We start from the raw sequence: 17,454 nt of genomic DNA on the forward strand, positions 1-17,454 counted from the left end.
CAGCCGCGGCCTGGAGGGAGGGGCGTGACGACGCCGGCGCGCGTGGTCCGGGGGCGTCAGGGCCGCAGGAGACCGGGAGGGTCTCTGGGATGGAGCGACCCCAGTAGGCCCGGAGCTTTGGGGACCTTTGCCGGGAAAGGGCGGGGTGGCGGTGATCTGCGGCTGGAGCTGTGGTTGATCCTGCATGGCGTGCGGAGCGAGTTGGTGGTGCGCGGTCTACTGGCTTGGCCTTTCTTGGAAGAAGAGCGTGACAAGCGGTGGGGGCCTTCCTCGTCGGGGGAGGGGGAAGGAACAGTAATACTCGTCTCCCCTGACGCTAGTTTAAATGTCAGATGACTTGTCAGGGAAAGCCAAAGGGTTAGTGCCTCTTCATCACATGCAGAAAAGTGGAGAAAGAGGTATTTGTAGGGGAAGGAAGAGGAGGAGAAAGGGTGGTGAAATAACACTTATTATTGGCTATAGACAGGTGGTTATGTTTGTTTCTATTATTGACTGTGCAGAGAAGACGGGGGGGGGGGGGGGGGGGGGGGGGGGGAGGCAGTTCTTTATGGAATGTTGGCCTTTCATAAAATCTAGGAAATTAATAGTTGCAGTTAAGTCTACAAGTTTAAAATATTGCTAGATCAATATTTCTTTCCACATAGATGGCAAAGTAACACTGGCCCACATATGTCTGAATATGTCCTATGAGTCTATTTAATTCAAAGTAACTCATATATTTTTCTCCAGGATGGCCGGGCTGATGTGGTTGCAAATGATGCGGGTGACAGAGTTACTCCAGCTGTTGTTGCCTACTCAGAAAATGAAGAGGTACTATTCCCCCTCACATTTTTGCTTTGAAATAAGTGAAAATTACATGCATTGTAATATATTGCTCTTTTTCAGGTTGTTGGATTGGCAGCAAAACAAAGTAGAATAAGAAATATTTCCAATACAGTCATGAAAGTAAAGCAGATCCTTGGCAGAAGGTATGGAATAAAATATCACTTCAACATATAGGTAATAAAAATGTGTATACATTCTAAGCGTAATGTGGAATGAAACTAGAAACACCATTTGTTTCTTCTGGAGTTTGTTTTTTTCCAGTTTTTTCTGACTGAATTATTTCAGAGAGTACTTCAGCAGCCAGTTTCTTTTGATGATTAGTGTCAAATCTTCTCAAAGATGAGTTTCACTCAGATGTTTATTTCTTGCTGACAGGTCTGTTTGTATTGATAAATACCAACATTCCTTTCATTTTGATAGTTTGTGTCATTCAGAGGTGGCAATTTGGATTTTTTATATTTCAGTACTTTTTTAACTGAGAGAACTTGAAAGATTTTGGGGGGAATTTGATGACTTCTTTGCACTGTGGTTGATTTTTGCAAAATCTATTACATTTGGTTATAATTTATGTAGATGCTATCGGTTTTCTTTGGGTCCTTTTGTGACACTTTCTGGGAACTAACTTTTCCAGTGGCTTACAAATTTAATCATTAGAGAAACAGTTTAATTAGCATCTTACACAAGAATCAGGTTAATCATCTGTTACAGCTTTAATTAAAAGATTAAAGAGTCTTGCTTCCCCAGACTCATGTCTCCTCAAATTATAGATTATCATAATACTTAGGGGGTTTCATTTTCACTGTAGTAGTAATACTTGAAATAGTGTTTTTAAGTTTTCAGAGTGCTTTCACATCTATTATTTTATTTAATCCTCTCAAGTCCCTATAAGATTAGTAGGGCAGGTTTTATCTCTTCCCATTTATAGATGAGAAAAATCAAGGCAAATAGAAGTTATGTTATTCCTAAATTAGTAAGGGAGGTGAACTAGATAGGACTACAATTCAGGACTTATAAATTGGGCCCAGGTTGTTTCCTTTGTGTTCTGTTGAGAATTTAAATAGAAATTTTTATATGTTGATTTATTTTTTTATACATACAGATTCTTTTTATTATCCTTTACTTGTGTGTAGTTAAATTGAACTTTACTTTTTCCCCTTTTTAGGATATCTATGCACTAAGTCAGAAACTACAGTATTTTATAGAGAATTCAAATTTTTGTGGTGATGATGATGATAAATTAGGTGGTTTCAAAGATGTACAAATTGTAAGTTCTGAAAAACAAGGAGTTATAGATGGATCTTGAAGCTAGATTCACTGTATGCAGCCAGCTATGTTATTTTAATTGAACTTTAATATTTTGAGTACTTGTACATAGTGTTGTAAGAAATAATACAAAGAGATGCTGTATTTTACTGGATTTACCACTTTCTCCCAATAATAACATCTTGCAAAATTATAGTATCACAACCAGATACTGACATTGATATAATCAAGATTTAGAATATGTCCACAGATCTATTCCCTAGTAGTCCTATTTATTTTATGCTGCTGTTTTGGGGCAGACAGTTGGAGTAAAGATGTGGTTGTCTTTTGCTATATTATGCAAAAAGCTTTGTATTAACAAGAATAACTTAAGCTTACTTTTCTGGCCCTGAAAGTTATCCTTTAACGAAGGAGTGCAATGGTGACAGTCAGATGGGTAATACGTAGCCACAGTATGCTGCTTGCAGCAAGGTTAGTGAAGGATGAGCACCCTTCAGACAAACTGCTACACCACCGTCCTGCTAGCTGCCTCATGCTCAGGGATTTCCCACTTCGTCTCTCTACTTAGAAGACAATGGGTGATTTTTATAGACACACAGGTATCTCAGGTTTCGGCCTTGGAAGCATTCTGGCCTTCATGGAGGAGCCAGAGCCAGTCCCCTTGTTATCAAGTCAGTAAGGCCCTTTTTAGCCCCTGGGGCAGTGTCTATCCTGGATGAACTCCCAAAGTTGGGCTTTTTCAGTCTTGGCATCCTACCTGTTTGTGACCTACTTACAGGTAGCACAGCTTAACTTGCTGCCACAATTATCCTTACACCCTTCCTGTAACTCTCATTCCCCTGTGGCCTTCCAGCCAGAAATTTGGTCCTTGGATCTGGCTTCTCAGCAATTAGTCCTGAGAGGGAAGAATCCGTTGGCTCCTGGAAATAAACTGAAAGCACCCAGAGTTTCCCCACACCTTCAGATTTGCACCTTGCTGTCCAGGAGCTTTCTTCAGCTAGCCTTCCTTCCCAGTCCACTATGGCCAATTCCAATAGCAGTGCGGGCATCCGGTGGTCCAGACAGGAGACGCGAACTCTTCTCTCCATACTAGGCGAGGCAGAATACATTCAACGCCTCCAGACTGTGCATCATAATGCAGATGTCTATCAGGCTGTGTCTAAGCGAATGCAGCAGGAAGGCTTCCGCCGCACCGATCGTCAGTGCCGCTCCAAGTTTAAAGTTCTGAAGGCATTATATTTAAAGGCATATGTTGCCCATGCCACAAGTATGGGTGACCCACCACACTGTCCATTTTATGAGACCTTGGATCAGCTTCTCCGAAATCAGGTAGTGACTGACCCAGACAACTTAATGGAGGATACTGCTTGGGCCAAGCACTACACTCAGAACTTAATGGCCTCTGACAACCCAGGGGAAGAGGGAACCGGCATTCTGAAACCAAAAAGGACTCAGGCAGCAGATCATCAGCCTATCTCGAAAACAGTTAAGGAATCAGATGAGGATTGTCAACTGAGAATCACTGACCAGATGCAAGAAACCAGTGACCTTGAGGACTCCTGGGATGAATCCTCAGGTGCAGGTAATTTCCAAACATGTAAAGGATTGGGTCCCAGAGTCACTTGGTTCTAAACAACAGTATATGATTGGATGGTGTGTGTTGTTTGTTTTTTTTAACATAATCCCTGTTTTTGCCCCTGCCCTCTTTTTTAAAAACCTAATTATAAGATAAGGGGCTCCAGGTATTTAAAAGCTATGACCCTAGGTATGTAAGGTATAGAACTCTTTAAATGTAGAAGTGCTCTTTAGAACCAAACTATTTTGGCAATATTTCTAATGGGCATTTGTGGATATAAAGTGGGTTGGATAGCTAAGTGGAAAGGGGCTCAATAAGATAAAGGGAAGGTTTTGGAAATAATAGGCTAAAATGGCCAGACCAAAGAACTGAATTCTTCCCAGTCCCTTGTGGAAAGAGGATTTTCCAGGATCCACCACAGTTTTGTAATTGTCTCTCAGCTCTGCTGCTGGCTCCATGCATTCCCTTAGCAGGAGCTTTTGTTTTTCAGGTGCTCTCAAGGGACCCCCAGCTACAACAGTTCCCACCACCTTTTCAGAGGTGCAGTTGCTCCCTGTCAGAGCAGCCCCATGACCAGACTGGGTGTGTCCGGTGAGCCCAGTCCCTGCACCAGCACGGGCCGAAACACTCCTGGGGTGGCCTTCACACAGCAGCCTCCAATCTCCTCCGGAGTTCCTTTTTCTGGTGGGGATAGGCCTTTGACCAGTGAGCCCCCTCCAAGGTGGGCAAGACGAAGAAGGCGGTCAGTGGCCAGGACTATTGCAGCTGAATTGGCAGAAAACAGGAGATTGGCACGAGAACTTTCAAAACGTGAGGAAGAAAAATTGGACAGGCTGATTGCTATTGGTGAGGAGGCCGGTGCTCAGCAAGACACTGCCAATGAGCTCCGCAGGGATGCCGTGATTGCAGTGAGACGCTTGGCAACAGCAGTGGAAGAGGCAACCAGTGCTTTTCAGCTAGGGCTTGAAAAATTGCTTCAGAGATTAATTTCTAACACCAAAAGTTAGGAACTGATGATAAAAGGGTATATACCCTAAACTGGTAGAAGCCCATATCCAAGACTTGCCTTTTGGTGACCTGGATCTTTTTCCATGTCCTCAGAGAAAAGAGTGGATGAGCTGCAGATATACAGAAGTGTAGGAATATACATGCTAGTTGTTTTTCCCAAACTTCTCCACTAATTGAAAGACTTCAGATATGTGAGAGGTGGCCTAATGGAAAATGGATGGAGCCAACTCCAGAGCTAGTTAGCCTTGGCTTTGTCACTGATAAGAGGCAATTTATTTTACCTCTCTGCACCAGTTTCCTCATCAGTAAAATGGGAGCTAGGTAACAATTCCTAACCTGCCTACCTCACAGGGATGTTGTGAGGATCAAATGGCTAATAGATGTGAAAGGGTTTAAAAGCACTATATACACATGTAAGTTATAAAATGTATATGACCTTGGCTGAGGTAAGGCAAGGATGCGGCACATTAGTTGACAAGATAGAATTATGGTTGTATACCATGATGATTTTATTGCTTGAATAGTTGTTTAACTTGATTGTTTTCTGAACTTTAAAGTCTTCAATTTTTTTTTAATGCTTCTGTAGCTCAAGACTACTATAGACACAACATCTATTTGTACCTTTCTCTCATTTTCACTGCTGTCTGTGACATTCCTACTAGTAAGCACTCAATAGTCAAACCATCTTTCCCTCCATTTTAATAGTTCTTAGTCTCTATAGGATATAATTCAAAACTAATAGGAAGCCACAATTGTGTTATGGTTCATATTGATAATCCAATATAATGAGATATTGGCTGTTTATAAAATATTAAATGTAAGTAAATTCTTTGCATTCTATATTACTTGGGTCCTTTACATGCATAATTACATATTGTAAAATTTCGATTGCTAATTGAATATCTTGGAAAGATTTGAGATAATATCAGTTTCCCAGATGCTTTTTAGCTAATTTCATTCTTTTTTGTTAGCATTGTTTCTGTGTTGTATGTTACAAAAGGCAAGCACTAGAAAACTTTCCTTTTAGGGAACTTTCCAAAATCACTTTTTCTCACATGGTGTAGACCAGTGATGGCGAACCTATGACACACGTGTCAGAGATGTCACGCAAACTCATTTTTTTGGTTGATTTTTCTTTGTTACATGGCATTTAAATATATAAAATAAATATCAAAAATGTAAGTCTTTGTTTTACTATGGTTGCAAATATCAAAAAATTTCTATATGTGACACGGCACCAGAGTTAAGTTAGGGTTTTTCAAAACGCTGACATGCTGAGCTCAAAAGGTTTGCCATCACTGGTGTAGACGAAAAATCACCTAGTTAGTGGCATGTGGTAGAAAAGAATAGCTTTGGGAAGAGTTGAGGGTGGTGTGAATAAAGACTGCTTGCAATAAATAACTCCTTTAAGCACAGGTTCTCAACAAACACATTCCATTTTCCCCCCAAAAAACAGGTGTTGAGCCATATTTCCAATTTAAAAAGTTTTTCTTCAATCTCTAGGCTGAAAAAAAGTCTGAGCATGTTGGAAGAAGTTTTCTATTTTGCAGGCTTAGGTGTTTAATGCAGGAAATACAAATAGGTGAATAAATAGTTAAAAAACAGTGGGAACATACCTGGAACCATGAATAGATGTCAAGCACGTGAACTGCTCTGTTGAGTGGGTAATGGATGGAGGCAGCAGCTGCTGTGGTAGCATACACTGTAATCAAGTTAGAACTCCTAGGTTCTAATCCTGTCACAGTTACATTGGCAAATCATTTGAGTTGTTTTAGGTCACTAAATGGCGGGATATGTGTCAGTTAAAACTAGATAACACTAATGTAGGTAGGTAGACATTTTGGAAAAACAGGGAAGTACTTGGTGAAAAATGAGGCCTGTACTATATTAATCTATTAATGATAGCAAAATAAATAAGCAGTGATTTATTTAAGATAAAGGAAGTGCTAAAGTATATAAGTGGAGTTAAACTTTGAAGGTAGTATTGTAAAAAGCTAATGGGTAATGTAACCTTAATGTGGGAATAAAACTAAAGGAAAATAACTTAAAGAAGTGAACAGAACAGAAATAGGCAAAATATTATAAAGAGGAGGGAAGTTGTAATAAGGGGATGTTATGTGAAAGAAAACAAGCCCAGAAATCCTACTTAAGTTCCAGGCCAAACCATTACTACCTGTCCATCCTTAAGTGGGTCATTTTACCATTCTACTAGTATATCTCAGGATCCTCACCTATTAAGAACTGGTAACTATTCTACCTACCTCACGGGATTGTTGTGAGGGTCAAAGAAACAGATAAATGTAAAAATGCTTTCATACATGGAAAGCACTATACTGTGACAGTAGTGGGAAAGAAGACCCTGTGCATGTTAGTGCTGATATGTGCCCAGTCTAAGGGCTGCTGACCATGCAAGAGACATGTAAGGAAGGAGGAGGAAGAGAAAATGGCATTGCTGATAAAGGTTGTAATACTATGGTAGGGTTAACATTCTGCCTCCTTAAGACCATGATGTAAATAAGGTGCTGTGTATACTAACCTCCCACCACCCTTTGTTTTTCTGTTACGTAATTAATCCTGGTGTGGACAAATAAAGTTTTTATTTGTATGTAGTTGTGAGTCAGTTCACTACTTTCTGGTGCTATCCATGATCATTTGTCGTCACCTGCATTCTCTGTTTTCTGCTTTCCTTTTAGTTAATCTCCAGGTTCTTGCCTATACATAGCCTCCGAGAGCTATGTGTGCTTTCTGTCTTCACATAAGCCAGGGCCTTTTTGCATAGCAGTTGAGAAATAATTTTCCTTTCTACGAGTTTTATAAATTCCATAAAATATCTTTTCCCAGCAAATAACTTCTCTGAGTGGTAGGTAGCCTACACAATAGGATAAATTATCCTGGTTGACTTAAGTTCTAGTCTTAAAACAACTGGTAAAGATACACAATTTACAATATTGGTGCAAAAAAATTACTATAGGCACACTTGATCTGATTCTTACTCTTAAAATGTTTGTCCAGGATATAGTCTTGCAGTGGTTCTCAACCTTCCTAATGCCGCGACCCTTTAATACAGTTCCTCATGTTGTGGTGACCTCCAACCATAAAATTATTTTCGTTGCTACTTCATAACTGTAATTTTGCTACTGTTATGAATTGTAATGTAAATATCTGATATGCAGGATGTATTTTCATTGTTCACGATCCACAGATTGAGAACCACTGGTCTATTGGGTGTTTGAAAAGGGAAGAAGGGGAGGGTTCAGTGGAAAGAATACTAAAGTTTGCATTAAAGATCTGGATTCTGGCCAGTTCTGCAATTAACCATGTGACTTTGGGCAAGCTATTTTACCTATTTCCTCACTACTAATTTTTAGGTGATAGAGAAGGAAGTGTGGGGAATCTGCAAGTATTCAGACAGACTTCTAAGCCAAATTAGGCAATTTTAAACAACCCTCTTGTCTTTCTCTTAATTATACAGGTGGGGTTATCAGATGTTCAGTAACCCTTTAGCACAAGCATGTCAAACCAAAAAGCTAACACGAGCCAAATAAGGTTTAAATTTATGTGGGCCACAAAAATACAAAAGCCTCAATTTTCATAGAAACGTAGGTTTATTTCGATAGAGATGTGCTGAATACAAAAGGCTGAAATGAGTAATTGTTATCATAAAGTAATAGAACACTTTAATAATAAAAATTAAGTTTTTCTTGAACATTAACTTACCAGACACTGAATAACTGCACAAATTAATAAGTGCAACGCAAGTAAACCTATTTTTCTTGTTCTCTGAAAGACAAATATTTCCTGTTGCGCACACCAAACAAGTCAGTCCAAGACTAATGATGTGGCAATCGGCTGCTAAAATATTCGCTGATAGTATAACATGCTTGCTTTAGCAGTTAGCCACTATTCATTTCTACCTCTTCTTATTAAACATTTAAGACTGGTTTCTGAACAGAATAGCCACAGCCCTTTGAAGAAGGGTTTAGGGCAAGCATGTCAAACTCGTGGCCCACAACGAATATTTTTGTGGCCCAGCCAATATAATGAGGGAATATTTTGCTTTTGGAGATTTTTATTAACCTGTGCAGTTATTCAGTGTCTGGTAAGTTAATGTTCAAGAAAAACTTAATTTTTATTAAAGTGTTCTATTATTTTATGTTAACGATTACTCATTTCAGCCTTTTGTATTCAGCACGTCTCTATCGAAATAAACCTATGTTTCTATGAAAATTGAGGCTTTTGTATTTTTGTGGCCCACAAACTTAAACCTTGTTTATTTGGCTCATGTTAGCCTTTGAGTTTGATATGCTTGGTTTAGGGGGCGGGTTTACTTCATCTTAGTAAGATGAAATTAAACCAAAAAATCAGTTATTCCTATTTCTGCTCAAGGGGCAGAAGTACTTAATCATGCACCATCTCATTGCCAGGCAGTGAACAACCATACCCTGATAGAGAAAACCTGGGATCAAATACTGACTCTGCCCCTTATTAACTGTTAAGTCATTGACCCTCTATGAACCTGTTATCTCTAAAATAATGTCTGCCAGATTAATCCCATTAAGGGATTGTGAAGATCAAGTGAGGTAATATATGTGAAAACAGTCTGCATAAATTGGTATTACTATTTTGAACAACAAAACACCCTTTTTTTTTTTTTTTATTGCCATGCACTTTTATTTAGTACCCACTTTATCTAGGGTAATATAGATCTGTCCACCTATAGTACTGTGTACCTTTCCATATATATCATTTGTACTGTTGCTCACTCTTGATTTTGGGTGTTGATTCATGTTCAGGCCAAGCAACAGAGATGGTATTAGGCATGCTGGTTTGCCCTTATTTTGCAATCTTACCTCTTTTGTCCTTTTTATCTCAGTGGTTGGGTCTTCAGGATTATAGATGGGGAAGTATGTAACAAAATCATTGACATTATGAAAAATCATCCCCAAATGTATTGTATAGTACCTATTAGTAGCAGTAAGATTAGAATAAGGAAGAGCTACTTTCAAATGCAAAGAATAACACTTTAATAGAATTACTATAACCTTTGTAAAGATTCTTTGTAATTGAAATTTTTTTGAAGTTTTTAAAAATATTAAGCAACTTAATTTTGTTTATATTTTTATATTTGTTCAGTGGTAATAAAAAATATAGTGTTCTTTAAAACTTATATATGAACACTACAGATTTTAATACTTAATTATCTTTATCTTTATGAACAGCTCTGACGACCCACAGGCTCAGAAATACATCACAGAAAGTAAATGTTTAGTGAGTATGGTCCTGTTGTTACTTCCCTATTACACAAAGTAATTGCTAAGGTCCTGTCCTATAATATTGAAACTTTATATTTTTGTTAAAATTATTCCTTATTTAACACTTAAAATTTTCTTTCTAGGTCATTGAAAAAAATGGGAAATTACGATATAAAATAGATACTGGAGAAGAAACAAAATTTGTTAACCCAGAAGATGTTGCCAGACTGATATTTAGTAAAATGAAAGGTACTGAGCCAAAGCAAAAAAATTTTTAAAAGTTGACCTTAAAAGTAGACATATTTTTTGCCCTAGGGAGAAGCAGCTGATTGATCAGATTAGCAGTAAGGAGACCTACACTCTATCTGACTGGGCCACTAATTGGCTGTGTGACTATGGGTAACGACTTACCTTCCCTGACTTTGGTCTCCTTAGAAGTAATGTAAATGGATTGGGCTGAATTAGCATTTTCAAAACTTCTTAAGATAAAGTGGCCAAATAAATGTGATGAAGAATGAATATTATATCTCCTTTAAAATTGACAGTACACTCTCAACAATAGTTAAGCAGATTAAGTAGGTCTGGTTTTATCACTTCTGACGAGGGCTAGAGCTGAGGGGCATTCTTAAAACAATTTAGGAAATTTTGGAGTAGATTATGCGTAAGGCTCGCATCACCTCTGGGATTATACTGAGTTTGTGGGATGTGAGGCATCCCTTTAATGTGTTGAACTAACATTATAGTGTTTGTCTTTACATTGACACATTAGAAGCTCATTCCCAATAAAAACCAGTCTAATTTGGGAGGTGGTTAAAACTGAAGCCTAAGAGCCAGGCACCTTAGAAAGTACCTAGTTCTATGTCCACAAACTACCAAATCCACACGCATGATTTAAGAGAGCAAAAAAAGAAAATCAATAGGGTGGGACAGCAAGTGAACTAGAAAATCTTTATAGTGATAAGATCTTTGCTGCAAATTGATAAACCTCAGAAAGTATCACTTGATATATTTCTGTGTCATCAGAATTTATTTTTATGTTTTTTTAATATATAGAAACGGCACATTCTGTCTTGGGCTCAGATGCAAATGATGTAGTTATTACTGTTCCATTTGATTTTGGAGAAAAGCAAAAGAATGCTCTTGGGTAAGTATAATATGGGTTTATTTTATTTGCTTAAAGGAAATACAAATTTTACAATATCACCATATAGTAAAAAAGTAAAATTGCATTTGAAAACTTCTTGGCCAATAAAATTTTATTTGTAACGTGTATTTGTAAATAGTATGGTAAAAAGTATGTTACTGATAATTAATATTTCCTATCTTTTATGAAATGTCAAGAGAATATAAAATTAAATGTACCTTCTTATCTATTTTGATTAGAAATGTTTTTAATTACCAGGTTAAGTTGATGTTTATGAATTACTTTGCCTTATTTTTATGTAATTAAGGTTTATGTTCAAATTATATAAAAATAGGAAATTTTATATGTTTGCAGGTATTCCTTCACCTTAGTTCTTAACATCTAACCAAAAAGTTGCATGTAGTTTTTATAGATTATGCAGATATAATTGCATAATTATATGCAATTGGTGAGAATGCATGTCCTTACTTTTGGGATACAGTTCCACATGAGGTTTTGGCAAACATCTAGGTTGCTTCTGGGGCAGAGAATTGCTTCATTTACTTGAACTGGAGGGATATTAAAAACTAACTCTAAAAGAAATTGGAAAATTGCAAAATGTTATAAATTTGTGTAAAGTTTATAAGCATAGGCATTTTTGAGAGCTTTCTTTTCCTTTTTAAGTATACACATGGTATTTTCTTTATTAAGAAAATAGACTCTGAACATTATTATTTACGCTAATAAAAGATGTAAATTGACCGTCCCTTCACGACGCCCACCAGCCAATAGGGTAAATATGCAAATTAGCCCGATAAAGATGGTGGGCCAATGGGCAGCGCACACACACCCAGCAGCTGGGGACAAGGTGGGACACTCACATCATCGCCATGGCAATGGTGCAGGCGTTTCACACACCCCAACCGCTCTGGGCCTCTAGGCAGTGTGGAAGGTGGAAAGGTGGCTTCGGGCCAGAGCGAAGGCAGAAAGGCAGCTCCGGCCGGAGTGAAGGCGGTGCTGGCAGCCAGGGGAAGGAAGGCCTGTTCTTGCACGAATCTTTGTGCAGTGGGCCTCTAGTTTTTTATAAAACAATACCTAATTATTTATTTAACCAATGTGAGTTAAAATAAAAGTTTAAAGACAAATATAGCATGTTACATAGTTGTGAGTAAATGTTAGCTTTTTAATATTGAGTAGACTCAGTTTTGAAAAAGTAATTCAAGACCTGACAATAAAACTAACATGAAGCATAAGAAATCCTATATAATAAACAGCTAATATGCAAATGTTTGTCATGCCACCACACGCCAAACAGCTCAGACACTCAACACTGGGGAGAGAGGAATGGGGACCAGCCAGGCTGCAGCCCAGGAGAGGGACAAGCCACCCGCCCCATGGTCCTGGGCACCTCCGGCTGCGGCCCAAGCAAAGCACCCCGCCTACAGTCCCCTGCAGCTGCGGCTGGCCCGGGTCCTGGGTGCCTGTGGCCAGCCAGAGGAAGGGAAGCCTGGGTCCCGGGTGCCTGCGACCAGGCGGAGGAGGGAATCCTGGGTCCTGGGTGCAGGACGAGGCAGAGGCAGTTAGGGGCAATCAAGCTAGTAGGAGAGCAGTTAGGAGCAATCAGGTAGGCAGGCAGAGGTGGTTAGGGGTGATCATGCAGGCAGAGGGCTTAGGGGTGACCAGGCAGGCAGGCGAGCAGTTAGGAGTCAGCGGTCCCCGATTGCGAGAGGTAGTCAGACATCCCCTGAGGGGTCCTGGATTGGAGAGTGTGCAGGCCGGGCTGAGGGCCTTCTCCCCCACCCCCCGTGCACAAATTTCATGCACCAGGCCTCTAGTTATTTTGATGAAATAAAATGTTTGCTTTTTAGGTAGATTACTTACAAGGTAAAGAGAAACCTTTCTCAAACTTTTGTCAGAAGCAGCTCAATAGTCAAAGAAAACGCCATTTAGCAGATCAAAGAAAATTTTTAGTTTTCCATAAGTATACTATTCATATTAGCGCTTTAAAATCCTATAAAATAAAAGGCTAATATGCAAATTGACCAAATGGCAGAACAATCGGTCGCTGTGACGCACACTGACCACCAGGGAGCAGACGCTCAATGCAGGAGTTGCTCCCTGGTGGTCAGTGTGAGCGCCGCTCACCAGAAGCCGGGCTCATGGGTAGCGAGTGCAGCAGCAGTGGCAGGAACCTCTCCTGCCTTCACAGCAGCTCTAAGGATGTCCGACTGACGGCTTAGGCCCACTTGTGGGGAGTGGTTCCCGAAGGTTCCCAGACTGCAAGAGGGCGCAGGTCGGACTAAGAGACTCCCCCCGCCAGTTCACAAAGTTCATGCACCAGGCCTCTAGTACTATATAATACATTGGTTCCATTTTAGATAGCTTCTCTATACAAGATCAGTTCTCTCTATTTCCAGCTTTTTAATTTGTTCTTTATTTCTTTGTTTCTCATTCTTAATAACGAGTTGTACTTTAGGACAAAATTACTTTTACCTTTGTTTTTCATCTTTATTATTGAAAGTATTACACGTGTCCTCTTTTTTTCCCCCATTGATCCCTTCTAGCCTGCCCCTGTCCCTTGCCCCAGACCTTTACCACACTGTTGTCTGTGTCCATGAGTTATGCATACTGCCATTTGGCTCAGTGATCCCACTTTTAGGAATATATTCTAAGAAAACGGAAACATCAGTCAGAAGGAATATATGTACCCTTGTGTTCATAGCAGCGTAATTTACAATAGCTAAGATCCGGAAACAGCCCAAGTGCCCATCAATAGATGAGTGGATAAAAAAGCTGTGGTACATTTACACCATGGCATATTATGCAGCAGTATGAAAGAAGGGTCTCTTACCCTTTGAGACAGCATGGCAGGACTTGGAGAGTATTATGCTAAGCAGACTAAGACAGAGAAAAACAAGTATCACATGATCTCACTCACATATGGAATCTAATGAACAAAATAAACGAACAAAATAGATCCAGAGATATAGAAGCATGGAACAGGCTATCGAATCTCGGGGAAGGCAGAGATGAGTAGGAAGAGATCAAGCAATGAACATTATTAAATGGAAAAAGATCTCAAGAGTTACATTCATCTCTTGTGTCCTATTATATTGCTTCTAAAGATCATTACCATCCATATTCTACTTATGAAATCTTATTTGCTATTGCATACAATCTTATAGAGCATTTCTACAATATACACTTGCACATGTGATGCTAAATTCACTGAAAGCAAATTGTCCACAGGGAAGCAGCCAGAGCTGCTGGCTTTAATGTTTTGCGGTTAATCCATGAACCATCTGCAGCTCTCCTGGCTTATGGAATTGGACAAGAGTCCCCCGCTGGAAAAAGGTAAAAATCGTATTTTCAGCTTTAAATTATTCAGTGCAAAAAACATTTAAGATTTATAGCAATTACATCAGTAGAGATTATTATAAAATGCAGCGCTTCCAAGCCTTTGTGAATGGAAAGACATCAAAACTCTCAACTGGAGTTTTTCAAATAGATGAGAAAGGTGTCCTAGGAAAGCAGAGACGGGACATAACAGGAGGGAAGATTGACCATATCTATCCTTCTCTTATGACCCACATTTTGTCCCTATAATTGAGATAGATTTGAAATTTGTAAGCTCAGCCACATTCCAAATCAAGCTAGGACACTTAATTTTACTACCAATTTCAGTTATTAAATTTGTTTATAACTAGTGAGTAGTTTTATGCACATTTATCTTGACAGATGACGAGAAATCCAACATGAGGATTTAAGAATTATTTTGATTATGAAACAGTAAAACATACTCCTAATTTAGTTGTCAAAGTTGTCTTACTAGGCCTGACATATGCAGCTTCAAGGAAATTAATTCAGATGTGTTAATGATCTCTAATTGTATCTTATCTCACAGTTTGAGTAAAGAAATGAATATATATAAATCAGTAGGAAATTATTTTTAGGTAAACTAGATAAATGTAAAATATCAGAAATTATAAATTTTTATACATAGGAAATTAGCTCCTAGTTTTGGGTATGTTTCATGTTTATAGACATGTTATTGCAGCAGTAACTTGGATAATATTAACACAAAATTTCTATTTTTAATTCTCTTACAATTCACTATAATCACAAATCTTTTCTTTATTTAAGAAGTTGGTGTTTTGAACTCTAGTTATTCAGAAGAATACAATTTTACCAGCACAACTAAATGAAAAATAATTTTGACTTAAAATTAAAAGATCTAGTTTTTAAGCTTAATTCATCACTAAGTGATGACTATGGACAATTTTTTTTTAATGGAATTTATTGGGGTAACACTGGTTAACAAAATTTACAGGTTTTAGGTGTACAATTCTACAACACTGTATTGTGTGTTCACCACCCCAAGTCAAATCTCTATCATCATTTATCCTCCCTATACCCTCTTCTACCTCTCTCCACACCCCTCTTCCCAGCAATCACCACACAACCATGGACAAGTTAGTTACTCATGAGATTTTCAGTTTCCTTATTTGTGATCTAAATGGATTAAACTAAGTGGCTCCTTAGTTTAAGAAGTGGAGCCTAGCTTTAAAATGTTGTGTTCTCATAACTTACTCATGTTATCTCTTTTTTAAGCAATATTTTGGTGTTCAAACTTGGAGGAACATCCTTATCTATCAGTGTCATGGAAGTTAACAGTGGAATATATCGTGTTATTTCAACAAACACTGATGATAACATCGGAGGTACACAATTTACAGAAACCTTAGCACAGCATCTAGCTTCTGAGTTTCAGAGGTGAGTAATAATGAATTTGATTATATATATTGTTGTTGTTAGTCTTCACCTGAGGATATTTTTTCCATTGATTTTTAGAGAGAGTGGAAGGAGGAGAGAGAAAGAAATAGAGAAATATCAATGTGAGAGTATACATTGATTGGCTGCCTCCCACACACGCCCCTACCGGGGCAAGGGAACCTACAACTGAGGCACATGCCCTAACCAGGAATCGAATGCATGATCCTTCAGTATGCTGGCCAATGCTCCAACCATTGAGCCAAACCTGCCAGGGCTGCTGATATATTTTGATTGAAGTTTGTCTTTAGTTTTTTTGCCCTAATTTATTTGAAATTGCTCTGCTTCAAAGGAGGATGTGTTTTTTTCCAATGTACTGGATATTTTTGTGGAGTTAATATCTATCCACGGAAATGTTGGGAAGCATAGGCCAAGCATAGTCCAGTGCCTTGTGCTTGGATTTTTACTTAGTTTAAGGGATTACCAGACACGGAACTGTGTGGATTTGGATCTCAAATTCAGTTTCTTAATTCTTCATCTGCTGCTCTATGTCTCGGGAAAGGCCTCAGTACCTTCTGAACAGTTTTTAAGTTTAGAGCTGATGATGAAGATTACATTGTTATAGTCACATTCCAGGAAATTAATGGAGTGTTTACTGAATTACTAATCTACTACTACAGAGAGTATTTTATCTTTGTTTCTGGATGCAGTTATTCCATTCAAACTTCTAATCTTGTTTGGTATATCAAGAGCCACATATATAAAGGTTATATTTTGGACATTACCGCGCTAAAAACAATGTGGCTGAAACAGTGTTTTCATCTGTTTAGCTCAGCAGTTCTCAACCTGTGGGTCGCGACCCCTTTGGGGGTAGAATGACCTTTTCACAGGGGTCGCCTGAGACCATCAGAAAACACATATATAATTACATATTGTTTTTGTGATTAATCACTATGCTTTAATTATGTTCAATTTGTAACAATGAAAATACATCCTGCATATCAGATATTTACCTTACGCTTGGTAACAGTAGCAAAATTACAGTTATGAAGTAGCAACGAAAATAATTTTATGGTTGGGGGTCACCACAACATGAGGAACTGTATTAAAGGGTCGCAGCATTAGGAAGGTTGAGAACCACTGGTTTAGCTATACTGGATAAAAGAAAGTCTTGAAAAAGTGGTAATTTCTTATTTGTTAAATAAAGACCTATACCGTTTTTTGTTATAAAGGTGTCCCAATTCAAGGTAGAGCATTGTTAATTTTACTCACAATTCTAATTAATGTAGGTATTTAAAAACATGTAGTTACCTATAAATGTTGGAGATTAAACCCTTATTGGTGATAACATTGGCGAATATGTTCTCCTATGCAGTGGGCTTTCTTGTTGTTTTGTTGATGGTTTCTTTTGCTGTACAGAAGCTTTTTATTTTGATGTAGTCCCATTTGTTTATTTTCTCTTTAGTTTCCAATTCCCTAGGAGCTGTATCGATGAAGAGATTGCATATGTCTGAGATTTTGTTGCCTTTGGATTCCTCTAGTATTTTTATGGTTTCCTATCATACATTTAAGTCCTTTATCCATTTTGAGTTTATTTTTGTGTATGGTGTGAGTTGGTGGTTGGCTTCATTTTCTTG

At 38.4% G+C, this 17,454-nt stretch overlaps 2 protein-coding genes across 3 annotated transcripts in view; both read left to right on the forward strand.

Annotated features, from left to right (window-relative positions):
* Nucleotides 1–17,454, forward strand: part of HSPA14 (heat shock protein family A (Hsp70) member 14) — a 49,598-nt gene that overhangs the window by 451 nt on the left and 31,693 nt on the right. For both annotated transcript variants that reach the window (XR_435754.2, XM_006765313.2), the window contains exons 2-8: nt 730–810; nt 886–968; nt 9,892–9,940; nt 10,068–10,173; nt 10,978–11,068; nt 14,297–14,401; nt 15,659–15,820. Coding sequence is in view for 1 of the 2 variants with exons in the window: in XM_006765313.2 (XP_006765376.1) it covers nt 730–810; nt 886–968; nt 9,892–9,940; nt 10,068–10,173; nt 10,978–11,068; nt 14,297–14,401; nt 15,659–15,820 (677 nt within the window). In the remaining variant the exon portion in view is untranslated. The remainder of the gene's footprint in view (nt 1–729; nt 811–885; nt 969–9,891; nt 9,941–10,067; nt 10,174–10,977; nt 11,069–14,296; nt 14,402–15,658; nt 15,821–17,454) is intronic.
* Nucleotides 3,221–5,796, forward strand: LOC107183326. Its single transcript, XM_015565034.1, has 2 exons — nt 3,221–3,670; nt 4,154–5,796. The coding sequence occupies exons 1-2, from the start codon at nt 3,256–3,258 to the stop codon at nt 4,669–4,671; spliced, it is 933 nt and encodes a 310-aa protein (XP_015420520.1). The 5' UTR covers nt 3,221–3,255; the 3' UTR covers nt 4,672–5,796.

This window comes from Myotis davidii, unplaced genomic scaffold, assembly GCF_000327345.1.
Source record: "Myotis davidii unplaced genomic scaffold, ASM32734v1 scaffold1380, whole genome shotgun sequence".
In the NCBI taxonomy this organism is placed as follows: domain Eukaryota; kingdom Metazoa; phylum Chordata; class Mammalia; order Chiroptera; family Vespertilionidae; genus Myotis; species Myotis davidii.